Below are 24,670 nucleotides of genomic sequence, written 5' to 3'. Positions count from 1 at the left end.
GGATTTCTTTTTACCTCTTGTGTATCTACTATAGATTTTTGCTCTGTGGTTAGTGTGAGGCTTATATAAAAACAACATATTTATAGCAGTCTATTTTAAGTTGGTAAAACTTAAGTGAATGCATTCTAAAGCTCTACATTTTTACCCTCTTCCCCCCACATTTTATGTTTTGATGTCACAATTTGTATCTTTTTATCTTGTGTATCTATTAATAAATTATTATAGTTATTTTTATTACCTTTGTATTTCAACCTTCATACTAACTTTATAAGAGCTTAACCCACCACTTTTACAACATTAGAGTATTTTAAATTTTATAACATTTACCTTTACTAGTGATATTTACACTTTTATATATTTTCCTTTTACTAATTTGTGCCCTATTCTTTTGGCTTAAGGAGGTCCCTCTAACATTTCTTGTGAGGTCAGTCCAGTGGTGATGAACTCCTTTAGTTTTTGCTTCTCTTGGAATCTCTGTATCTTTCTTTCTATTCTGATGGACAACTTGGCCGAGTGGAGTATTCATGTTTGGCCGTTGCTGCTTTTAGCATTTCGAATATATCTTGTCATTGCCTTCTGGCCTGGAAAGTTTCTGGTGAAAAATCTGCTTATAGTCCTTTGAGGAATCACTTGTCCATAACAAATTGATTTTTGCTTTCTGCTTTTAAGATGATCTCTTTAACTTTTGATAATTTAACCATAGTGTGTCTTGGTGAGGGTGTCTTTGGGTTTACATTACTTATAACTCCGTAGGCCCCCTGGATCTAGATGTCTGTTTTCTTTCCTAGGCTAGGGGAGTTTTCAGCCATAATTTCTTCACATAAGTTTTCTGGCCCTTTCTCTCCTTTTCCTTTTGGGACCCCTATAATGTGAATGTTGGGCTACTTGGTATTGGTCCATGAGTGCTGTATACTATATTCACTTCTTTTTCTTTTTCTTTTTCTTTTTGCTCCTCGGATTGGGTACATATCACTGCCCTGTGTTTAAGTTTGATGAACCTTTCTTCAGTATCGTCTAGTCTTCTGTTGAACCTTCTGTTGCATTTTTCAGTTTCGTTATTATAATCTTTAGTTACATGATTTCTGTTTGGTGCTCTTTTATATTTTCTGTCTCTGTTAAAAATCTCACTTTGTTCATATGATGTTCTCCTGACCTGAGTGAGCATCTTTATTTTGAACATTATCAGGTAAGTTATTTTGTTAAGGTCTTTTTCTGAGGCTTTATTTTGTTCTTTTATTGGGAAGATGTTCTTATATTTCTTCATTTTCCTTGACTTTGTTAGTTCCTATGCGTTAGGTAAAACAGCCACCTTGCCTAAAAGGATTGGGACTATGTAGGAAATAAACTTTATATTTCAACCCTTCCCTACCTCTTGGTTGTCTCTCAAAGCTTTGTGATGGTCCAGGCAACCGACTTCATTTTTAGGGGCTTTTTGTAGTTTAGGGTATGCTAAAACCTGCCAATGTCCCTGTGGGGAGCATCCTAGGTAGCACCCAGACTCAGTCTGATTGGAAACTGGCCCCTCAGGCATATACCTGAGTCTGTTTGTAAGTATACGAATACACTCTGACATGGGCAGTTCTATCTGGGGCTTCTTCTTTGAGTCCTGGTGTGATAGCCAGTTAAGAACTGCTTCATTGTTTGCTACCATCCCATTGAACCCGTTCACACAAGCTCCGCTGGCCACCAGAGCCAGGCCATCAACACATGTATCTTCTGGGAAACAGCCACAAAAGCTGATGCCAGATGTGTGCCCAAGTTCCTTTGTTGGTGACACTGGACATCTAGGAGGGGCAGAGGAGAGCATGAAGAGGGCACATGCTGGTCTTTCTGGTCTCTGGAGAGGGTTGCATTTGGTCCTTAGATGTATGTTTAAGCCGAAGTCTGCCTCTCAGGCCACAGGTATGAAGATACTAATAGTGGAGGGATGGGGAAAAAAGGCATACAACTGTGATTGAATAACAATAAAAATTAAAAAAAAAAAAAAAAGATACACTAATAGGCCTCTTGCACAGAACGGTTGGGGAGTTGTTGCAGTCTCTGTGCTGTTCCCTGAGGGCTAGCAAGTTAAGAACCCTTTCTTTCTTTCTTAGAGTTTGGTGGGACCCCTCAATGTAAGCCCCATTGGCTACCAGAGTGAGGTGATCAAGGGGTGTTCCCTGGTCAGCAGCCACAAAAACTGGGGCACCAGACATATGCCCAAGCTCCTTTTTGGGAGATACTGGCAACCCTGAACGAGGCAGAGGGAGAGTGCAGAAATAGCTCCCAGACTCAGTGATATTTGAAGAGGATTATAGTCGGCCCTTAGATGTAAGTTTAATGAGAAGCCTCCCTGTCAGACTACAGCTGTGAATATAAGCTAATAGGCTTTTTTTCCCCACAGAAAGTCAGTGGGCTGCCTCTGCTTTAGGCCGTGGGGGTGGGGAGCTACAGTGAGCCTGGATGAGCCCTTTAAGAACTATTTCTCAGTTTGCTGTAGCTTGTGGGTCTTGTGAACACAAGCCCTGTTGGCTTTCAAAGCTTGATGTTTCAAGGGGTCATCTCACAAGTGCATGTCTTAAAAATTTGGGTACCAGGTGTGAAGTCCCAACTGTTTGCTTCTCAGTTGGATTTGTGGGTTCTCTCCTGATTGTTGGTTGCCATGCATGGGGTGGTGTTTATGGTGAAATGGTGTCTCAGCCTCTACTACCCATTTTGATTTGGGTTTCTTCTTGTTTGCTCAATGTGTAGGAAGGACTCTCTCAGCTAGATTTTGGGTTTTTTCCAGAGGAAATTGTTCCCTATGTAGTTGTAGATTCACTGTGTCTGTGGGAGGAGTGAGTTCAGGATCCTCCTACATCACCTTCTTGAACTGGGACACATTTAATTTTAAAGTAGGAGAGGAAACAGGTTCACATATGATTGTTTAAATAGTGATTTCTTTGCTGAAGAGATGAAGACACATAGAAGAACTTCAGAGTTCAAAGGAGTGGGGGTGTCACACTAGGAAAGCTGATCAAGGTGGGGGAAAAATGAAATTACACTTCTACATAAATGGTAAACAAAATGTAAGGAATTGAATCTGCTTAGCAATTAATAGATTAAATATGAAGGGGTGATTTTTCTTATCAGCATTCAAAGAATAATAAATTGAGAACAAATAATCTGTATATATTTTTCAAGAAACAGGTGGAAAATAATAATAAAGGTTGAAAATAAAAAGATAGCAAAAGATACACATAAAGAAAATATGTAGTATTGGAGCAAGTGCAGTATGAATGCCTGTTCAGAAAAGAGAAGATTCTGAGTCACTGATGCAGACCAGTTATGGCATCCTGCTGGGCAGGCATTCAAGGATGGGGAAATTCCTTGAACAATTCAGTTTCTTCTCTTTGAGGTGCTCCTCTTTGTCTGTTTTCCTCTGTCAGCAGATCTGTAATAAGTATAGGAGTGTGTGCTCGCTGTGGGGTCTGTATAGCTTTCTTAGCTTGTGTGTTCTTGCTGCAAGTGTGGGGCTTGAAATTTTCTTAAAAAGTTGAACATACAAGGCTTTAAATATGATTGAATAGTGAAGTTAGTGAAGAGGCTCTACTGCTTAAAGTTATTTAGGGCCTCAAGTTGGTAGGGACTCTTTAACTGGTGGTTTCCATATTTGTAATAGTGCATGCTGATATCAGAAAGCAGAAGGGAAAAGGGAGTGGAGGATTGTGGGGAATATTTTCATGGACTGGGACTGGCAGTGGTGTGTACCACTTCTGCCCATGAACAGAAATTAAATCACACGTCCGAACCAGCTCTGAGGGAGGGGAGGAAATGCAGTCCATTACAGTTGTGCACCTAAGAGGAAAGGGAAACTGGTTTGCTTACAGCTGGACATCTTCTCCTTTATCCTGCCTATCTTTCCAAAACTCTACGTCCCACCCGCAGAGAATATGTGTTTCATGTAAGTTCATGGTACATTTGCAAGCATAATTCATGCAGTAAGCAGTAAAGTGTGAGAGGCTTATCTAAGCAGTGCTCCATAGCCACATTCTACAATAAAACCTCATTTTATTAGAAATCAACAGCAAAAAACGATGCTTAGCCTTCCTTATTTCTTTTTTTTTTTCTTTTTTTTTTTTTTGATTTAACTAACATTTATTGAACATCTAGACATGCCAAGCATTGTTCTAGACAAGGGAATACAATTATTATTATTTTTTTTTATTGTTATGCAATTACAGTTGTATGCCTTTTCTCCCCATCCCTCTACCCCACCCCAGGTGAACCCACCTCCCTCCCCCCTCTCCACCCTCCCCCTTGGTTTTGTCCATGTGTCCTTTATAGTAGTTCCTGTAATACCCTCTTCCCACTATCCCCGCCCCCACCCCCCACCCCCGCCCTGGCTATTGTTAGATTGTTCTTAACTTCAATGTCTCTGGTTATATTTTGTTTGCTTTTTTCTTCTATTGCTTATGTTCCAGTTAAAGGTGAGATCATATGGTACTTGTCCCTCACTTCCTGGCTTATTTCACTTAGCATAATGCTCTCCAGTTTCATCCATGCTGTTGCAAAGGGTATAAGCTCCTTCTTTCTCTCTGCTGCGTAGAATTCCATTGTGTAAATATACCATAGTTTTTGGATCCACTCGTTTGCTGATGGGCACTTCGGTTGCTTCCAGTACTTGGCTATTGTAAATTGTGCTGCTATGAACATTGGGGTGCACAGATTCTTTTGGATTGGTGTTTCAGTGTTCTTAGGGTATAATCCCAGCAGCGGAATTACTGGGTCAAAGGGCAGTTCCATTTTTAGTTTTCTGAGGAAATTCCATATTGTTTTCCACAGTGGCCTCACCAGTCTGCATTCCCACCAACAGTGCACAAGGGTTCCCTTTTCTCCACATCCTCTCCAACATTTGTTTGTGGATTTGTTTATGTTGGCCATTCTGACTGGTGTGAGATGATACCTCATTGTGGTTTTAATTTGCATCTCTCTGATGGCTAGTGATGCTGAGCATCTTTTCATATGTCTCTGGGCCCTCTGTATGTCTTCCTTGGAGAAGTGTCTGTTCAAGTCCTTTGCCCATTTTTTAATTGGGTTGTTTGTCTTCCTGGAGTGGAGTCGAGTGAGTTCTTTATATATTTTGGAGATCAGGCCCTTGTCTGAGGTATCGTTGGCAAATATGTTTTCCCATACTGTTGGTACTCTTTGTAATTTGGTGCTGTTTTCTTTAGCCATGCAGAAGCTTTTTATTTTGATGAGGTCCCATTTGTTTATTCTTTCCTTTATGTCCCTTGCTTTAGGGGATGTGTCTGTGAGGATGTTGCTGCGTGGAATGTCTGAGATTTTCCTGCCAATGTTTTCCTCAAGGACTTTTATGGTGTTACGGCTTATATTTAAGTCTTTTATCCATCTTGAGTTTATTTTCGTGTATGGCGTAAGTTGGTGATCGAGTTTCATTTTTTTGCACGTAGCTGTCCAGATCTCCCAACACCATCTGTTGAAGAGGCTGTTTTTGCTCCATTTTATGCTCCTGCCTCCTTTGTCAAATATTAATTGATCGTATAGACTTGAGTTTATTTCTGGGCTCTCTATTCTGTTCCATTGGTCTATGTGCCTGTTTTTATGCCAGTACCAGGCTGTTTTGATTACAGTGGCCTTGTAATACAGTTTGATATCAGGTATTGTGATCCCTCCTGCTTTGTTTTTCTTTCTCAAAATTGCTGCAGCTATTCGAGGTCGTTTATGGTTCCATATGAATTTCTGCAATGTTTGTTCTATATCTGTGAAATATGTCATGGGTGCTCTAATAGGGATTGCATTGAATCTATAAATTGCTTTGGGTAGTATGGCCATTTTGATAATGTTGATTCTTCCAATCCATGAACATGGTACATGCTTCCATTTGTTTGTATCTTCCTTAATTTCTTTCTTCAGTGTTGTGTAGTTTTCTGAGTACAGGTCTTTTACCTCCTTGGTTAGGTTTATTCCTAGGTACTTTATTTTTCTTGTTGCTATATCGAATGGGATTTTTTTCCTGATTGCTGTTTCTGCAGTTTCGTTGCTGGTGTACAGGAATGCCTTTGATTTCTGGGTATTGACTCTGTATCCAGCTGTTTTGCCAAATTCATTTATTAGGTCGAGTAGTTTTTGAGTGGAGTCTATAGGGTTTTCCATGTACACTATCATGTCGTCTGCAAACAGTGACAGTTTCATTTCCTCCTTTCCAATTTGGATGCCTTTTATTGCTTTTTCTTGTCTGATTGCTGTGGCTAGGACTTCCAATACTATGTTGAATAGGAGTGGTGAGAGAGGGCATCCTTGTCTAGTTCCTGATCTTAGTGGGAAAGCTCTAAGTTTTTGTCCATTGAGTGTGATGTTGGCTGTAGGTCTCTCATATATGGCCTTAATTATGTTGAGGACTGCTCCCTTTATTCCCACTTTGCTGAGTGTTTTTATCAGAAATGGGTGCTGTATCTTATCAAATGCTTTTTCCGCATCTATTGATATGATCATGTGATTTTTGTCTTTGCTGTTGTTGATGTGATGTATTATGTTTATTGATTTGCGAATATTGTACCATCCTTGCATCCCTGGGATGAATCCCACTTGGTCATGGTGGATGATCTTTTTAATATATTGCTGGATGCGGTTTGCTAATATTTTGTTGAGAATTTTAGCGTCTATGTTCATCAGCGATATTGGCCTGAAGTTTTCTTTCTTCGTTGTGTCTTTATCTGGTTTTGGGATTAGGATGATGTTGGCTTCATAAAAAGAGTTTGGGAGTCTTCCATCAGTTTGGATTTTTTCGAATAGTCTGTGAAGGATAGGGGTTAGTTCTTCCTTAAATGCTTTGTAGAAATCTCCTGTGAAACCATCTGGTCCAGGGCTTTTGTGTGATGGGAGTTTCTTGATGACTGCTTCAATTTCCTTTGCTGATATTGGTCTGTTCAGGTTTTCTGCTTCTTCTTCATTCAGTTTTGGAAGATTATATTTTTCTAGAAATGTGTCCATTTCATCTAGGTTTTCAAATTTCTTAGCATATAGGTCTTCATAGTAATTTCTTACGATCCTTTGTATTTCTGTGGTATCAGTTGTAATCTCTCCACTTTCATTTCTAATTCTGTTTATTTGGATCCTCTCTCTTTTCTTTTTGATGAGCCTACTTAAAGGCTTGTCGATTTTGTTTATCTTTTCAAAGAACCAGCTCCTGGATTCATTGATCCTTACAATTGTGCTTTTAGTCTCTATGTCATTTAGTTCTGCTCTGATCTTGGTTATTTCCTTCCTTCTGCTTGCTCTGGGCTGTCTTTGTTGTTGTTCCTCCAGTTCTTGTAGGCATAGGATTAGGTTGTTTGTTTGAACTGTTTCTAACTTCTTAAGGTAGGCCTGTATTGCTATGAACTTCCCTCTCAGGACTGCCTTTGCTGTGTCCCATAGGTTTTGGGTTGTTGTGAGTTCATTTTCATTTGTTTCCAGGAAGTTTTTGATTTCTTCCCTAATCTCGTTCTTGACCCATTCATTGTTTAATAGCATGCTATTCAGTCTCCATGCTTTTGAGTGTTTTGGGTTTTTACCCTTGGCGTTGGTTTCTAGTTTCAGACCCTTGTGGTCAGAGAAGATGCTTGATATGATTTCAATTTTCTTGAATTTGTTGAGGCTTGCTTTGTGTCCTATCATGTGGTCTATCTTTGAAAAAGTTCCATGGACACTTGAAAAGAACGTGTATTTTGCTTCTTTGGGATGAAAAGCTCTGTATATATCAGTTAAGTCCATTTCCTCTAAGGTATTGTTAAGTGACACAATATCTTTGTTAATCTTTTGTTTGGAAGACCTGTCCATTTTTGATAGTGGGGTGTTAAAATCCCCTACTATAATTGTGTTGCTGTCAATATCTTTCTTGAAATCCTCCAAGATTTTCTTTATGTATTTGGGTGCTCCTATGTTGGGTGCATATATATTTACAATGTTTATGTCTTCTTGGTGGATTCTTCCTTTGAGTATTATGAAGTGACCTTCTGGGTCTCTCTTTATGGCCCTTCTTTGGAAGTCTATTTTGTCAGATATGAGTATTGCTACCCCTGCTTTTTTTTCCTGTCCGTTTGCTTGGAAAATTTGTTTCCAGCCCTTCACTTTCAGTCTGTGTAAGTCTTTTGTCCTGAGATGGGTCTCTTGTAGGCAGCATATGTGTGGGTCATGTTTTCTTATCCATTCAGCTGTTCTATGTCTTTTGATTGGAGCATTTAATCCATTTACGTTTAAGGTTATTATCGATAGGTAGTTATTCATTGCCATTATTTCCTACCTGTGTTCCTCTGTCTTTCTCTTTTCCTCCTTATTTCTTTTAAGTTAAGAAAAACTCTTGTTTTTAGAAAAGAAAAAGAATGAAAATAAGTTACAAAATATATAGAAATGGATGGAAAATAAAACCAATGGTGTGTTCTACATACAGTTTATACCTATAAAAGCTTTTATTAAAAAGAATTAAAATAAATAAACTCTTCAACTTAAGAAATGTGAAAGGGACAGGAACAAGATGAATAAAAGACGCATGGATAAAGCCAAAGGGGGAGGGTCCAGGGTGGGAGGCGAGGATGGGGAACGGGGGAGGGGGAGGGGGGAAAGTGCAGACAACTGTACTTGAACAACAATAAAAAAAAATTTTGAAAGGGAATAACAGAAAAAATATCCAAATTGCTTAATGTGTTTGTCTTTTCCAGCTGCATTTACTGTGACTACCTGAAGTCTTCTCTGTTTGTCAATAATTAATTTCTTAGCAAGTGTTTAATATTCTGCTTGTGTTCCTGAAACAATTTTATTTCATTTATTGTTCGTCACAGGCTAATTTTTCTATCTTTTTAAAACAGATCATCTTTGTTCATTTAAAGTAGTATGAAGGGAGAGTACTGTAGAAATGAATTGGTGGAACTAAAAGGGAGCTGTAAGTGGATATTATTGTGTATACTTCGGAGTTAAAATTCTGTTTTTCTTCTAGAATCTGATGGAAGAAGGGCGTTTACATTCAGTAATAGTCATGCCAACAGCTACAAAGAAAATTGGTCAGTATAACAGTAGGTAACTTTTATTCTTTTTAAGAAAAACTTATATTTAAATAGAAATCAGTTAAAAAAAATTTTTTTTAGATTTTTGCCAGAAAATTCATTTCATGGTTAACTTAGAATATACTAGTAAGGCAATTGACTCTTTAAAATTACTTTTACTTTTTGGTAAAATATAATATACATGATTAATACATATTATATATGTACAATTTAACAAATAATAAAACAGATACCTTTATACTCACATTGAAGTTTAGGAAATAATGCACAAAAAGGAAAAAGGACTCATGGACATGGATAGCAATGTGATTGCTGGTGGGAGGTTGGTATAAGGGGACTAAATGGTAATGGGAAAAAATGCAATAAAGATTAAATTTTTTTTTTAAAAGGAAGTAATGTATAACCAATACTTCTGATTTTCTCAATTGCATTACCTATCCTGCCCTCTAGAGGTAACTATTCTCCTGAATTTGATTTTTGTGATATCGCACATAGACTTTCACATTGTTTGGTTTTGAACTTTCTACAAATTGAGGCAAACTCTATTTTTCTGCAGCTTGCATTTTTTGTTTGTTTGTTTTCCAGTAATACACAGGGTCCAGCACAAATAATGCCCTTTTTTTACTCTAAAATTTTTTATTACAAAATCATAAGCATGTAATTCTGTAACATAGCAATATCACACTCAAGCACATCAAAGACATTTTATGTGAAATATTCAAATTAAAACTATAAATTATCACACTCATAATATTACCCTACCAACCACACTCCAGCAGGCCTTACTTCTGCCGGAACCTGTATTTTGAGGTTCATCTTGTTTGAAATTAGTGATTCGAGTAATTTTAATATTTGTTCACTACTATACAGCTATCTCTCATATGAAAGTACCATACTTTATTTATACAGCTTCTGGCAATGATTATTTAGGTTGTTCTGAATATTTTGCCATGATAAACAATGCTACTTTGGCAGTTCTTGGCATTTCTCTTGGCACACATGTATAAAAAGTTCCTCTAGGATATATAGTTCTAGGAGTAGAATTGGCTAGTTCAAATGATATGCGCATCCTCACCTGTTCTGGGTAATGTGAAGTTGTTTTCCAAAATAGTTTTGCCAGTTTAAACCTCTTCTAGGAAGAGGCAAGAGTCCTAGCTGTTCCATAGTCTCATTGACACTGGGTTAGGTTTTTATCATTATTGGCGTTCTATCTCATTGTAATTTTAATATATACTTCCCTGATTATTAGTTAGGTTGACTGGCTATCCACATGTCATCTGTGAAATTTCTTTCATGGTTTTTGCCAATGTTTCTTTTAGGAATTTTGGCTTTCCTTATTAGTTGTGTCTTTTATACACAGGGTCTGGCAGAAGTAACATGTGCTTGAATGTGGCTGGTAGGGTAATAATATGGGTGTGATAGTTTATAGTTTTAATTTGGACACAGATAATGCTGCAGTGAACAACTTTGTGCATATATTACTTAATTGTGGCGGTGCATTATCAGGGTAATTTCTAGGAGCAGGATTGTTGAGTCAAAGGGGAGACACAGCAGGATCCTAGAATAGCATTGTTTCATTCAGTGTTGTTTTGATGCTGTAAGGAATGTAACTCTTGTTTTTATCAATTAGCCTATGGTGTAATTGGTTTAGTTACGTGTTTCACTTACAGTTGCAGAACCTCTCAAGAATGTAAAGTTAGTTTTAATGTACTTTTTTTGGTAGATATTGCCGAATTCCCTGTTGTACCATTTGGCAGTTCTACCAGAAAAGGTACCTTTTATTCCACAGCCTTAACAAGAGGACTGTGGCCAAATTTAGGAGTTTTTGTGAATCTTATAGATAGAAGTTCCAGTTTGCATTCTGTCTGAGAGAAGCCCAGCATGTTTAAAAAGAAATGTTCAATGGCTATTTGTATTTCTTTTTCTGTAAACTCTCCATTTAAATCTTTTTAAAAAAAGATTTTATTTACTTTTAGAGGGAAGTGAAGGGAGAGAGAAAGAGAGGGAGAGAAACATCAACGTGAGGCTGCCTCTTGCTCATCCTATACTGGGAACCTGTCCTGCAACCCAGTCATGTGCCCTGACTGGGAATCAAACCTGTGACCCTTTGGTTCACAGGCCGACACTCAGTCCACTGAGCCACACAAGCCAGGGCAGATCTAACAGTTTTTTGGTTGAGTCTTAATTTTTTTCTATTTATAAAATTACAAATCTGCAAATAAAGACAATTTTACTTCTTTCTTCCCAATTCTGATACCTTTTATTAATTTTTTTTGTCTGATTGCTCAAGCTAGGACGTCTAGTACTATGTTGAATAAGAGAGGTAAAGTGAGAACCCTTGTCTTGTTCCTGATCTCAGGAACAGCTTTCAACCTTTCACCACTGAGTATGATGTTATCTGTGGGCCTGCCATATAGAGCCTTTATTATGTTGAGAAATGTTCTTTCTGTGCCTAATTTGTTAAGAGTTTTTATCATGAATGGATGCTGAATGTTGTCAGATGCCTTTTCTATATCTATTGAGATGATCATATGGCTCTTTTATTCTATTAGTGTGGTGAGTCACAAGTATTGATTTATCTGTGTCAAACCATTCTTGCATCCCAGGGATATATCCCACCTGATCATGGTGAATAATTCTTTTAATATGCTGTTGAATTTGGATTGCTAGTATTTCCTTGAGAACTTTTTCATCTATATCTATCAGGGATATTTGCCTATAGTTTTCTTTTTTAGTATTGTTGTTTTCTGGTTTTGGTATCAGAATAATGCTGGCCATGTAAAATGAGTGTGTAAAGGTTTCTTCCTCTTCGTTTTTTCTGTTTGTTTGTTTTTTGGAAGAGTTTAAAAAAAGATTGATACTAGTTCTTTTACAAATTAATAAAATTCACTGGTTAAGCCAGTTTGGCTGTGGGCATTACTTTGTTGGGAGATTTTTGATTACTGATTCAATGTCCTTACTAGTAATTGCTCTAGTCAGATTTTCTATTTCTTCTTGATTCAGCCTCGGTAAGCTGTATATTTCTAAGAATTTTTTGTTTCTTCTAGGTTGTTCAGTTTATTGGTGTATATTTGTTTATAGTAGCTTCTTACAATCCTTAGAATTTCTGTGGTATCAGTTGTAATTTCTTCTTGTTGTTGGGTGTGTGTGTGTGTCTAATCTTTCTCAGCATTTGGCACTCAAGTTATAACAGATTCACAAGAATTTTTAAAGCTGTATACATATAAAAATTAAGGCTATTTGAAAGTCTTCTTAAAATTTGAATCTTTTGCCTCTTCTCCATCCCAGTTTCACCTCATTGCTGTATTTCAGATCTGCATCACTTCATAACTAGATTATTGAATTAATCTCCTAACTGACCTTGGTAGATAATGTAAAATGCAGCTTTCTCTAACATTAAAGTATGTCCTTACACTTTCCCCCCTTATTCCATATACTATTTTTCATCTTGTCTCCCTGGAAAGTTCTTGTTCATCTTTCAAAACCAACTTTTTATAGTTGTGCTTTCTGTATGACTATTTACCAAATGTCTCCTTCCTTAGAGCTCATCACACTCGGCTTTCCTTTACATCTGTACCTTCTATGACAAGTTGTTGCACCTCATTTTGGGACTATTTAAAAAAAACGTACGTTTTTCTTTACTGTAAGATTCCGAATAGTTTGAGCATTATGGCCGTGTGTCCCTGCTGACTATTACAGTGCCTTACATAAAGTGTTGAGCCACACCTACATTTTGATCTGCATTTTCTCTTTTTATTTTTATTTATTTTTTAATCTTTATTCTATGTTTCCCATTACCATTTAGTCCCCTTATACACTGCTCCCTCCAGCAATCACCACACTGTTGTCCATGTCCATGGGTCCTTCTTCCTTTTTGCTCCATCCTTCCCACCAACCTCCCTCCGACTAGCTGTCATCTCTTCTCCATCTATTAGTCGCTGTTTTGCACGCTCGTTCAGTTTGTTCATTAGATTCCACATATGACTAAGGCTTCATTCAGCAGACATTTGTCTTCCTCACTAATGACTCCCAAGTTTACTGTGCCTGTGGATTGAGTGAACTTGCTGTGGGGGATGCCCTTAGATCATGTTATTGGTGCAATTCCCCCATCCCCTTTTGTGGGCTCTGCTTTCCATTCTCAGGAAACACCTGCTCCATGGGGGTATCACCTTCCTTCTCTTGTGATGAACTAAGGGTATCTTGAGTTCAGCTAAATCCGCTGTGTCTGTCAGCTGACAGAGGTTAGTTTTTATTACAGGGAGCATCAGTTATGACAAGGCATGAAGACACAGTACTCCTTTTTTATTGCGTGAAGGAGGGCCCTTTGCCCACCTCCACCCAGCTCTATAGTGTGTTAGCTGAACTTAATTTTACCAGCAAATATCTTCTGCTTATGCATGTATTTTCTAGAGTATTAATAAATACCAATGTATTTATACCAATAAGTTAAACCTCTATTTTTCAGGTCTTGAGTCTTCACCGAGTAGTCAGTCTTCCGGTTACTCTCCAAGGCCAACAGATAGTTGTTTCAGTTCCAGTTCAGAAATGGTAGGTTACACTCCCCTTCCTTTTTTGGCTTGTTAATGTGTGCTCTACTGATTTTCAGTTTTTTGTGTTTCTCATAGTTAACATTCTGAAAAAAATAATTGAGCCAATAAAGTGTGGAAATAAATGGAAACAAAATGTGAAGATATTAAAAACATAAGGAAAATATAAAAGAAATAAAATGCAAATGAACATCACATTTATAACAATGATAAATGTGTTCATTGTTATTTAGAAAAGCCATTCTTATCAATATGAGTGTGTGTATTGGTAAAGTTGTGTTTCTTTTTTTCCCTACTCACAATAATTGAAAACGAAAAACAACCAAGAATACATACAAAAAGAAAGGCTCAATGCTTATATGAAGAAAACTATAAAATATTATTGTAGAGTTTAATCTGAATAATTGGAGTGATATTATTTTCTGAGTGGCGGTGCTGCATTTCTCTTAAAGTGCCTGATTAATGGAACGCTACTTCATTAAAGTCCCATCTCTCTTTCATCTGCCTTGGATTCTAGCTCGCTGTCCAAACCGCTCTTGCTAAAGGAAGGGCACCAATGACCTCTATGTTGCCAAATTCATTGGACACTTTTCAGTTTTTATTACATGAGAATTTTTAGCAATATTGGTAGAAATGATTATTTTAGTTTCTTGTTTTGAAACATATGCTCTTACGAAAGCACACCATCTCAGTTCCCTTCAAGCCTCTCTGAATGAATGTATTTTACACTTTTGCCCACTTCTCTTTCACCCTTACCCCTGAGTAAATGTTGTGATGCTTAGCGTTTCCTACAGGACCCTTTTCTTCTCTTAACCTACACACCGAACTCTAGGTGACGCCGTACACTCTGATGACTTTACTCTCTGTTCAGTGACCCTTCTCAACTTTGACTGCAGCCCAGGTCCCTATTTAGATTTCCAGTTTCTGATTGGCTATATCTTTTTGGACATTTTACAAACATCTACTTTTTTTCATACTTTAAACTGGAATGTCTCCACTTTTTCACTTATCCAATCAATTCTACCTCCAAAACAAAAGGCATATTTATCTACTTTGAACAACAATAAAAATATGTGGGAAACAAATTTCTGGTCTCAGTACCCTCCCTAGTCCAAGGTACCATCATCTTGTTCTTGAACTACTGCAGTTATTTCTTAAGAGATTTCTCTACTTCCAGTCTTGCCCCACTTTTTCTCCATTTAGCAATTATCACAATCTTTAGAAAACTCGAATTACAATCATGTTATTTTTATTCATTCAATGGATTTCTGTTTACTTTGGAATCCAAAATACAGTGGCCATGGGCCACGTGTGTTCTGACCTTGGTAATATTTCTAACTTCTAGCCTCCTTCCCCTCTCACCATCCTCCACACACGCTGACATTTCACTTCCCTTAGCTTATGAGTCTCTCTTCTGCTGCAGGGTACTATGTATCCTGTCTCCTCTCCCTACTCCTGTTCATCCTGTAGGTCTTAGCTTAAATATGTCACTTCTTCCAAAAGCCTCTCCTGAGCTCCTTAGTATAAATTAGGCCGCTCAGTTATGCTCCCAAAGTGCTTCATACTTGCTCTTCATAATGTATTTCCCGGTTTGCAGTCACATGTACACGTGTCCGATCAACTGCTTAACGTCATTCCCACCCAGGAGAGTGTGTGCTGCAAGAGGGCAGCAGTCATGGCCGCTTCATTCTCATTGCAGATGCCAAGTGAATGTTCATTTCTTGAATAAATGAATTTACTGAGCTTGTTTTCTCTAATTTGTGTCCAGCCAGTCTCACTGCTATTTCTTTTTTTTAAATTTTTAATAAACTTTTATTTTTTTTTAAGATTTTATTTATTTATTTTTAGAGAGGGGAAGGGAGGGAGAAAGAGAGGGAAAGAAACATCAATGTGTGGTTGCTCCTCACATGCCCCCTACTGGGAACCTGGCCAGCAACCCAGGCATGTGCCCTGACGGGGAATCGAACCAGCAACCTTTTGGTTTGCAGGCTGGCACTCAGTCCACTGAGCCACACCAGTCACGGCTCAGTGCTATTTCTTGAGCTTGCTTTTTCTGTTTTGGTGCCAATCAGCTGAGACAGGTACCTTACTTTAGGGTTTTTTTTTTTTATGTTAACTTTGCTTTTTTTTTCGAGCTGGAATAATCAATTCCTTTATATAAGATTTTCATTAAAAGAATATTTTGGTTAGCTTAATAATTAAAATATAAATTTTTCATGAGGTCGAAACATTCAACCTATTAAATTGAAATCCAGAACTTTTAAAAGTACTTACAATTTGACATTTTATATGTTATAATATTTATTGCTATTCAACTTTTCTATTATCTATTTTATTTTCTGTTGATAAGTCTCAAGTTATATCTTTTATGAGACTAGGCCTATAAAAGGTACAATATAGATATTTTTTGACTTGCTTAAGTCAGTGAGTGAATAATAGAAGTTTTACACATTAGCTGTTCCTTTGAAAGTTATTACTTATACTCCACTCTTCTTAAGTGGTTCAAGAACATTTTATATACCATTTGCTCTGTGTGAAAGGAGATGATGTAGACTAGGATTATGGGTACTGACAAACAAAGTTCCCTCCTCTTTTTTAACTCTTTTTGCATTTTCACCACAAGAATTATAATTGTTTTGCTATTTTAAAAATTCAAAATCCTCTTGATTTTTAACACCACACATCTAGCTTGATCTGCAGTTTGCCAAAGTCTCTTTCTGTGTTTTGAAATTTTCTGTACTATGATTTATGCCTTTAAGTTATTGAATGATTTTTTTGAAAATTTAAGCATCATTTATAATAAAATTCCTAATTTTTTTTAGGCATCTGAAGATGAAGATCAAACATTGCAGCCCATTGAAGATTCAAGTAGAAGATCCACCAAATCTGAAGACACAACAAATAATTTTCATTTAGAAAGGATGGCAGAGTTTCCACATGATAGGAGTACTGAAGGCAATGTCAGAATTCATAAGCAAAGTCAGAGTCTTGACCAGGTCCCAGGGAAAAATACCACAGATCAGTTGGCACAGTGCCAGAGTAACGCAGCACACGAGTTCCAAAGCAGAACCAGTGCTGACTGCCTCCCGCAGGGTGCGAGACGGGATGCATGGGCGCAGACAGAGAGTGCACCTGTAACGAGAGACAGATTAGATGCTGCCGTACAGTGTGATATAATTTCCGATTGTAAATGTAGAAGTGATGTCTTTGCTCTTTGTAATGTGGACAGGTGCAGTGAAGATATTAAAGCAGGTACCACTGGAGGGCAGGAAATCCTTAAGAACAACTAATATTCTAAATTTCTGCCTGAGATTTAGCATTTCACTTCATGTCCAGAATTTCATTAACATAACAAGGAATGAGAAAGTGAAGCCGAACACAAGGTGAAAATAATCAGAGGATATATTTATGGTGTGTTTTTAAAACATACAAGTTCATGTAGGATATTTCTTTAATAGCTTTAGTATATCAAGTTTTTAGAAAATATTATATATATATGAATTTCCTGTCTATCATTACTTTGGTGATATTCATTGCATTATATGCTGCTACTTATGAATTAAAAATACATTTAATTGCTTCCTTTCTTATACCCTTATTTTAAAACTTAGTGCAGTGACATATTTAACAAAAATGTTTTCTCCCAAGATTTCAGACAGGAAATGATACCAATAATACCAGATACATTTTATAACCTCATTATAAGAATTTTCGTGGCTACTATCTTAAATATTTTGCCCTCATTAAGAAATTCCGACATTAATTTTTAGATAAAATATATTTTCTGTTCTGCTTGGATAACATTTTTGTGGGTGCTTGTATTCTGAGGAAAGTGTTATTCAAGTAATAAAATATTTCAATGCTTTTATAAAAGAATGTTCAATCTTGAAAAAATGATTTATGTTTACTAATTTTAATATTGCTAAGGTTTTTTTCCATAAATATTACATCAGGTTTGTCATTTATAAAATTTAGGCTTTGCTTCCAACATAATATTTATTTTTTGTGTCAAGATTTTAAATGTTTTGCGCTCTAAAATTGTTAATTGTGTGGATGTATTACAGAGTGCCCAGCAGGGGGCATTTTGATATCTCACTGAACTAAAAATAAAATCGTTAGGCATTTCTGTGCCTTTAATGAACAGGATGATTAGACATTGCAGATTTACATGCACACGTGTAACTCAGTAGTTTGTGTTTCAGAGGTTATCTGATGCATGACGACGATTTAGAACCACCAACAGCTAATGTTTAAATGGCAGTAATCTTCAGGTTTTTCAGTAGTCTGAGGAAGTTATTTTTGCTGCCTAGGAGGACAGTGAACTTCTCAGTAATTTTCTTAAAGTGTAGTAATCATCTCATGAAAGGGGTATGTAATTATCTGACACACATTTATAGTTTTCAAATGGCCAGGTTTCATCCTGATATTAAACAAAAGGCATTCCACCATGGATTGACTATGCTGAGCATTACTTTGCAAAACATGAAAGATTATAGCAGTGAGGACCAGTGTACGGAAGGAGAAGACTCTGTGCTGGTGATGGTAGAGTAGTTGGAGCTGTGCGTTGTGGGTTGGCTTGAAATAAATAAACTAACTTTTCCCAAATACTTAGTCCAACAGTACTGAAAGCACATGCGTTTCAGAAAGTCCACACATAGTTATGTTATTATTAACATCGTGATTTGGCAGTTAAACGCCATAAGATGAAGAAGAATATCAGAGCTTCTTAGTGCATTGACCATACACACTGAGAGGAAGGTGCTGTGTGGTAAAGAATTTCAACTTGTCCAGAAAGAGGTCTGGCTTTTGCCCTTGCCTTTTAGGAGGTAATCTCTAAGCCCTTGGAATGTCTTGTCTGATAGAAGTGTCTTTGTTTGCCTGGGAATGTTTGGGTCAAGCCAGACAGTAACTGTGTGATTTAGAATGGGACTTCGAGACAAGCAGTCTCATCTCAACTTCCTGAGAGGCTAGAAACGTGGGCATCCAACCATGCAACTGTGATGGAGCCCCGGTGATGACTCTGGACTCCAGGGCTCAGGCGAGCTTCCCTGGCTGCCAGTACTCCCTGTGTGTTGTCAAACACTGACACCAGGAAAGTGACACTGTCCGGGACTCCACAGAAGAGGACAACTGGAAGCTCGCATTTATTACTTCTCTAGACCCTGTCCTGTGTGTTACCTACGCCGATTTTAGTCTGTATCCTTTCCCTGTAATAAACTGTAGCTGTGAGTATCACAGCTTTCAGTGGTTCTCAGTGAGTCTCAGCGGTTACCAAATCTGAGGGTGCTCTTGGGACCCCTGAAGTAAGGGTAGTTTTGTAGACTATTTTCTAACCTTTCTAACAGGTGCTAACTCTTCAGGTTCTTTAAGGGATAAATACATTTAAAATATATTTTAAAGGAAAGTAAGTATAGAATTACAAAATAAAAAAGACATTTCATATAATATAATAGCTTACAACGTAGTTCTTCAGTACAATACCGGTTTAGGTTTTCTCTTGGTGAAAGCATTTAATGAAAAAAAATTAATTGAAACATAGCTTTCTTTCCATATTTGAAATTTAAGGTTTATTTGACAAAGCAAATCCTAGCTAAGGTTTATTCAAATGAAAGAAAATGGAAAACGTAATAATGATCCCTCACACATTTGTACTGCGCACTGCCAATCGCAGGGACTTCCAGGAAGATGCTGCACATTCAGTGGTGGTCGACGTATACGATACTGATTTGTGGTCGTTTTATGAATTTGCGAAACTGCATTATTTTGGTCAGTATCAGCTACTCTAGGAAGTTGCCGTCTGAAGTAATGTGAGACTATCTTTAGGGATAATCTCATGTAATTTTATAGCACTTATCATCAGTAGTTTATTCATGTAATTTCTTGGTTAATGTTTATTTCCCCCACGATACCCTATACAGCAGTGTAGCAAATGCTGTCAGTGCTCTGGTATTTCCTTGGCACTTTCCATTTTAACACATGCCGACCCGATTGCCCACTGCCAGTGCCTGTGACACGTTTCCTTAGAGGTTTCTCTTGGTGTAGATACCTGCTCTGCCTGTGTGTGGGCAGGCGGGACGTACCAGGAAATTAATGCTGTTTGAGAGCAGTCTTTTAAAACAATGACTGCCTAGAGTTGCTAGATAAACACCCAGTTCCCTTGTCTCTTGGACAGAATAATTCCCACAGAAGCGTCATCTACTCAAAGTGCGATCCACTGACCCGTAACATTAACATACCATTTCCTGGGGGTGGGTTAGAAATGCAAAATCCTAGAGCCTGCTCTACAACTACTGAATCAGAATCTCTGGGAGTGGGGCCCAGGAATCTCTGCTTAAATAGGAACTATTCTTCCCGAGTTCCTGGGGAGGACTAAGCTTCGGTTGCATACAATGGTAACTTGTTGGATAATCAACCCCTTATTAGCTTCCTTCCTTTCCTTTTCTGCCTCCTCCAAAGCCATAGCAGTGTTTCTTAGATCACCCTCCCAGCAAACCACATGCACGTGTGTCCATATGTTATGGTTTGCTTCTGGGGGGATCCATACTGACAGGTTAGAGACCGTGATAAATAGATGAATGAATGGTCTTTTCCTAGTTTCACAATTCTTTACTCCCAGTTTTTTCATTTCTGCCACCTGCTGGCAACTCAAGTGCATCTAGCAGCATTTTAGACATAAGCGAATAGAGAATTAATGAAATGAAATAGTCATCAGAGTAAATGATCCAGAATGCAAGAGAGAAAAAAGAAAATAGGAAAGAGAATTAAACAATAAAGGTGATAGAAGCTCTAACGTATTTTTAATTGAAGTATCAGCAGTAGGGGAGAGAGAGACCAGGATAGAGGTATAACTTGAAGAGAGAATGGTGGAGATTTTCCAGAACTGCTCAAACATACCCACAAATTCAAGACAGGCAAAATTTTCCGAGTATGATAATATGAAATCACTATCAAGACCCCTCATAACAAAATGTTAGCCTCAAAGACAAAGAGAAGACCTTAAAAGCAGCTGGTGAGAAAAGACTATCTTTCTATGACAGCTATAGTGTTAGATGACTTTTTAATAGCAATAATGAAAGACAAAAGACAGTGTAAAAGTACCTTCCAATCCTGGTAGGAAATAACTGTTACTCTACAATTGCTTTTCCAGTTCTACAGCTCCAGCACTGTTTGAAAACCCAAAACTAGTCAATAATAAGGAACCATTTCTAAAGAATTTGGTGACTTATATTTAAGGGTTTTTTTGTATATAGGTAGTGCTTTTTTATGAGAAAGGTTTCTGATTTTTGTCACTGTTGGGTCTTTAACCCATATGCTCAATGACTTCTTCACCGATCCTGCTTCCTGCGGTCTTCTGGACTTCGCAGCACTCGAAGTTGTTCAGCTGCAGGAGTTTCTTTTACTTTTTCGGTGTTGTCTCTCATGATCCGCAATGTATATCCCTTTATGCGTGTCGCTGAAGAGCTATCGCATGTTCTCATTTTCAAAGTGCTTTGTTACTTCAAGCTTCTCTTGAGTACTTAAAGCTTTCCTTTTACATTCATTGTGTTTTTGAATGAGGATACTTAGGCACGTTGGGGGTGATTTTATATGTATATCTGCTTTCACATATGTGAAAGGATAGCAAACCACAATCTCACAAGGTAACGCGCACAGTGTATTGAGGTGACTGCTTGGTTCTGGAACGTGTGTGTTCGTTTTGTGCACCTATGTGGCTCAGTTAAGCAGGGCGCTGTTTTCTGTATTTGCCTAGTGTCCGGCGGACACAGTTGCTCGGCAGTCCGCGTGAATTCACGTTATGTTCAGATTGTCCCTATCTGTCCCGGGGGAACAAATTTGCCGTCTCAAACAACTACTGCAAAAGAGACCTCCCCGCCCCTCCAGTGGTCGGTCTGTTGGCTTTACCAGTGTCTTTGGAAGGGCACATGTTTTAAAGATGATAAAGTCTAACGTTACTTTGAAAATCAGTGATGGTGGTCACAAAAATTCTCTTCCGTATTTGCCTATAGACAGTTTGTATTTTTAGTTCTTACACTTAGGTCTATGATTCATTTCCAGCTATTTAAAAAATAAGTTGTAAGGTTATAAGTTTTTTTTTTGCATGTAGATATCCAGCTGCACGCATAGCAGTTGTTGAAAACACAATTCTTCCCGCAATTGAATTAACTCTGTAAAAACTCAATTGACCATGATGTGGATGTTTGACTCTTTATTCTGTTTTATTGATCTATATATCTTATTATATGAATATGATGTTGATTTGTATAACAAGCTTTGAAATCAGATAATATTACTGTCTTTTTTAAACAATTGGTTTTATATATATTTCCATATAATTTTGGCCTCAGCTTGTCAATTTCTCCAGAAATATTCTAGTTAGATTTTGCTACAGATTATCTTGAGTCTATATAGAAATTACGGAGAATTGAAATCTTGAGTTTTACAGTCAATGAATATGTCATGTATCTTCATTTATTTAGGTTTTCTTTAATTTCTTATATAAAGTGTTTGCCTAGACTGTAGCTGTATTGGCAAAATAAATATTGATGTTTTAAGCCAATAGGTTTTGGGAGATTGCTACCCAACAGTAGATAGGTGGAACATGTTTTGGTACCTGGAAGTGAGGTACTTCCATAACAAAAACCTGAAACACGGCTTTGGAACGGAGTTAAAGCTGGAGGAAGCCAGAGAAGATTATTAGGTGAAATCTAATCCTTGAAGCGACTGTTAGTGGAAACCTTATGGTCCTTACTGTGGCTTGTCAATGACGGTTGAAAGGCAATTGAGGATATATTGTAATTTGGAAGATTGTGGGTGTTTATTATGTAGTGGCAAAGGTTAAGCAATACTTATCACCTGTAGTAATGTGAAGACTAGAACTAAGGAGAAAGTAGAACTACAAAGTAAGGAGATTTCAAAAGAGGGTGTTGATGGTGCCTCCTGGTTCCTTCTAGCTGCTTGTAGTAAAATGCAATATGAGCATGTTAAGTGAAAGAAGTAACTATATGTATGAGGAGAACCCCCCCCCAAAAAAACTGGAATTATCTTCTGGAAGGTGGGCCCCTTGTAACACAGGCTTCTCCCACTGAGTGAATGTTCTAGGAACCCATCTGTATCAGTGCACCAGCTGGCGTTGTTGTGAGAGGCTGTGTTCAGCTTCATGAATTTTTTTTTTGAAGATGCTTTCAATGCATTTGCCTATTTTACAAAGGGCAATTTACCAGCACACCTGCCCACGCCATGCTGAGTATTCAGCAATTTTTGACTGAAAACAGCATGACCCCTGTGCTCCACCCTCCCTATTCACCCCATCTAGCCCCAAGTGACTTTTTTTTTGTTTCCCCTGCATGAAAAAAGTCCTCAAAGGGAAACATTTTGCTGATGTGGAAGAGGTGAAACAAGAAACAGCAGAGGCACTGAAAGTCATCAAAATATTGACGAGTTCAAAAACTGAGAAATGGAAAAAACGTCTTGATAGGTTTATTGCATTAAATGGAGAGTACTTTGAAGGTGACTGAAGTTTAAACATGTAAGAATAAATATACAATTTTTAATAAATAAGGTTTTTTTGGGTCCCCCCTTGTGTAACAGAGCTGGGACCTGGCTAGAATAAAAAATAAAACTGTTTCTCATTCCAGTTTCTTCAGATGGCAAGTGATAGTAAAATTATGAAAAGGCTTTGGACAAAGACTAATTCCGGGTCTCTGTCAGGACAATGAGCATAAAGGTAACATCAAGGGTGCTGCAAAGACCTCAGGATTTGAGGTGGTATCTCATGCAGATAAATATCTCTAAGGATCTTAAAGAGCACGCATGGCAAATTGTCTCTCTTCAACAATAGGGCGTTTAAGGTAGCCAATTTAGAGTTTTGTGGATATGGCAGTCTAATGGGGTGAGCCCCAGTACGGTTGATAAGAGACCTACATGGTTTTGAGAGAGAATACCTGCTTGGACTAAAAGGGGCAGAGACATTACAACATGAAAAGAGCCCTTTGGGCCCTGGCTGGGTAGCTTACTTGGCTATAGCATTCTCCTGATAAGCAAAGGTGGGTTTGATTTCCTGTCAGAGCACAAAGAAGAGTAAACCAATGAGTGCATAAATAAGCAGAACAACAAACTGATCTCTCTCTCTCCTCCCCCCTGCTCCCCTCTCCCCTTCCGCCTTTCCCTTCTTCCCTCTGTTCCTCCCTCCCTCTCATTTCCTCTTTCTCTCAAATCAATACAAGAAAAGGAAGAAAAGGAGGCCTTTGGATTTTTGAAGTAGGAAGTAGGCTGGTAAAACTACGTAGCTGCAAACATGAGCGATTTTTCTTTGTGGAAAAGGATGGCTAAGGGGTGGAACCATGAGCTCGGAGTGCAGGGCGGGGACCTGCAGAGATGCTGTGCTGCATTTCCAGGCGTCAGGTCCGAGTCAAAGGACCTTCAGTGTGTGCCTGGCTGGATTGCAAAATCTAAGGATTAGTGACTCCTGTTTGCCTCTCTTTCCCCTCCTTTCAATGGAAAAGTCTATAATAATCTTATACTTCTTCTACCACTGGATGTTTGTATGCAGAGGACTTATAACTTGTCTCTTTCGCTCACCAGGTCTTCATACTGAGAATAGCTATACTTGAGGAGCTGTACTTGCTAAGCAGTGTCTGAAGGGTCTCACATACACTTGGATGCGATTCGGGACTTTGAATCCATGCCTGATGGATGCCATAATAGGTGAGCCTCTTCCAGAGTTTCAGTTGTCCTGGGAAGTGGGCAGTGTATTTTGCATACAAAAGGAATATGAATAATTTGAGACCAGAGGGTATGTTTGCAATTTCTTTGATTCTCCTTCCTTTGCTAGGCATCTAAGGGGAGCCCAATTGCTCTTTCTTTGATATGGGTGAACCTTAGTGACTGACTGCTAAGAAACAGAATGAGGTGAAAGTGGTGTTGAGTGACTTCCAGGCTCTGGTATAAAAAACATGATACGGTTATTCCTTTCTCTATCCCTCTTTCAGGGCACCTGCCTTTGTTGCCATGGGCTGCCATTTAAGAAGTCTGGCTATCGTAAAGCCTCTGTGCTGGAGAGACCACGTGGAAAGACAAGGTAGAGTTGGAGTAAGAGTCCCAAGG

At 38.1% G+C, this 24,670-nt stretch overlaps 1 protein-coding gene across 1 annotated transcript in view; it reads left to right on the top strand.

Annotated features, from left to right (window-relative positions):
- Positions 1-17,055, top strand: part of REDIC1 (regulator of DNA class I crossover intermediates 1) — a 56,982-nt gene extending 39,927 nt beyond the window's left edge. Inside the window, exons 10-12 of the mRNA XM_045184351.3 lie at positions 8,954-9,017; positions 13,486-13,568; positions 16,390-17,055. Coding sequence (XP_045040286.2) covers positions 8,954-9,017; positions 13,486-13,568; positions 16,390-16,857 — 615 coding nt within the window. The 3' untranslated portion in view covers positions 16,858-17,055. The remainder of the gene's footprint in view (positions 1-8,953; positions 9,018-13,485; positions 13,569-16,389) is intronic.
- Positions 17,056-24,670: the final 7,615 nt, after the last annotated feature.

This window comes from Desmodus rotundus, chromosome 3 (assembly GCF_022682495.2).
Source record: "Desmodus rotundus isolate HL8 chromosome 3, HLdesRot8A.1, whole genome shotgun sequence".
NCBI lineage: Eukaryota > Metazoa > Chordata > Mammalia > Chiroptera > Phyllostomidae > Desmodus > Desmodus rotundus.
Note: the sequence above shows the minus strand (reverse complement) of the source record. Positions and strands in the feature narration are given on the sequence as shown.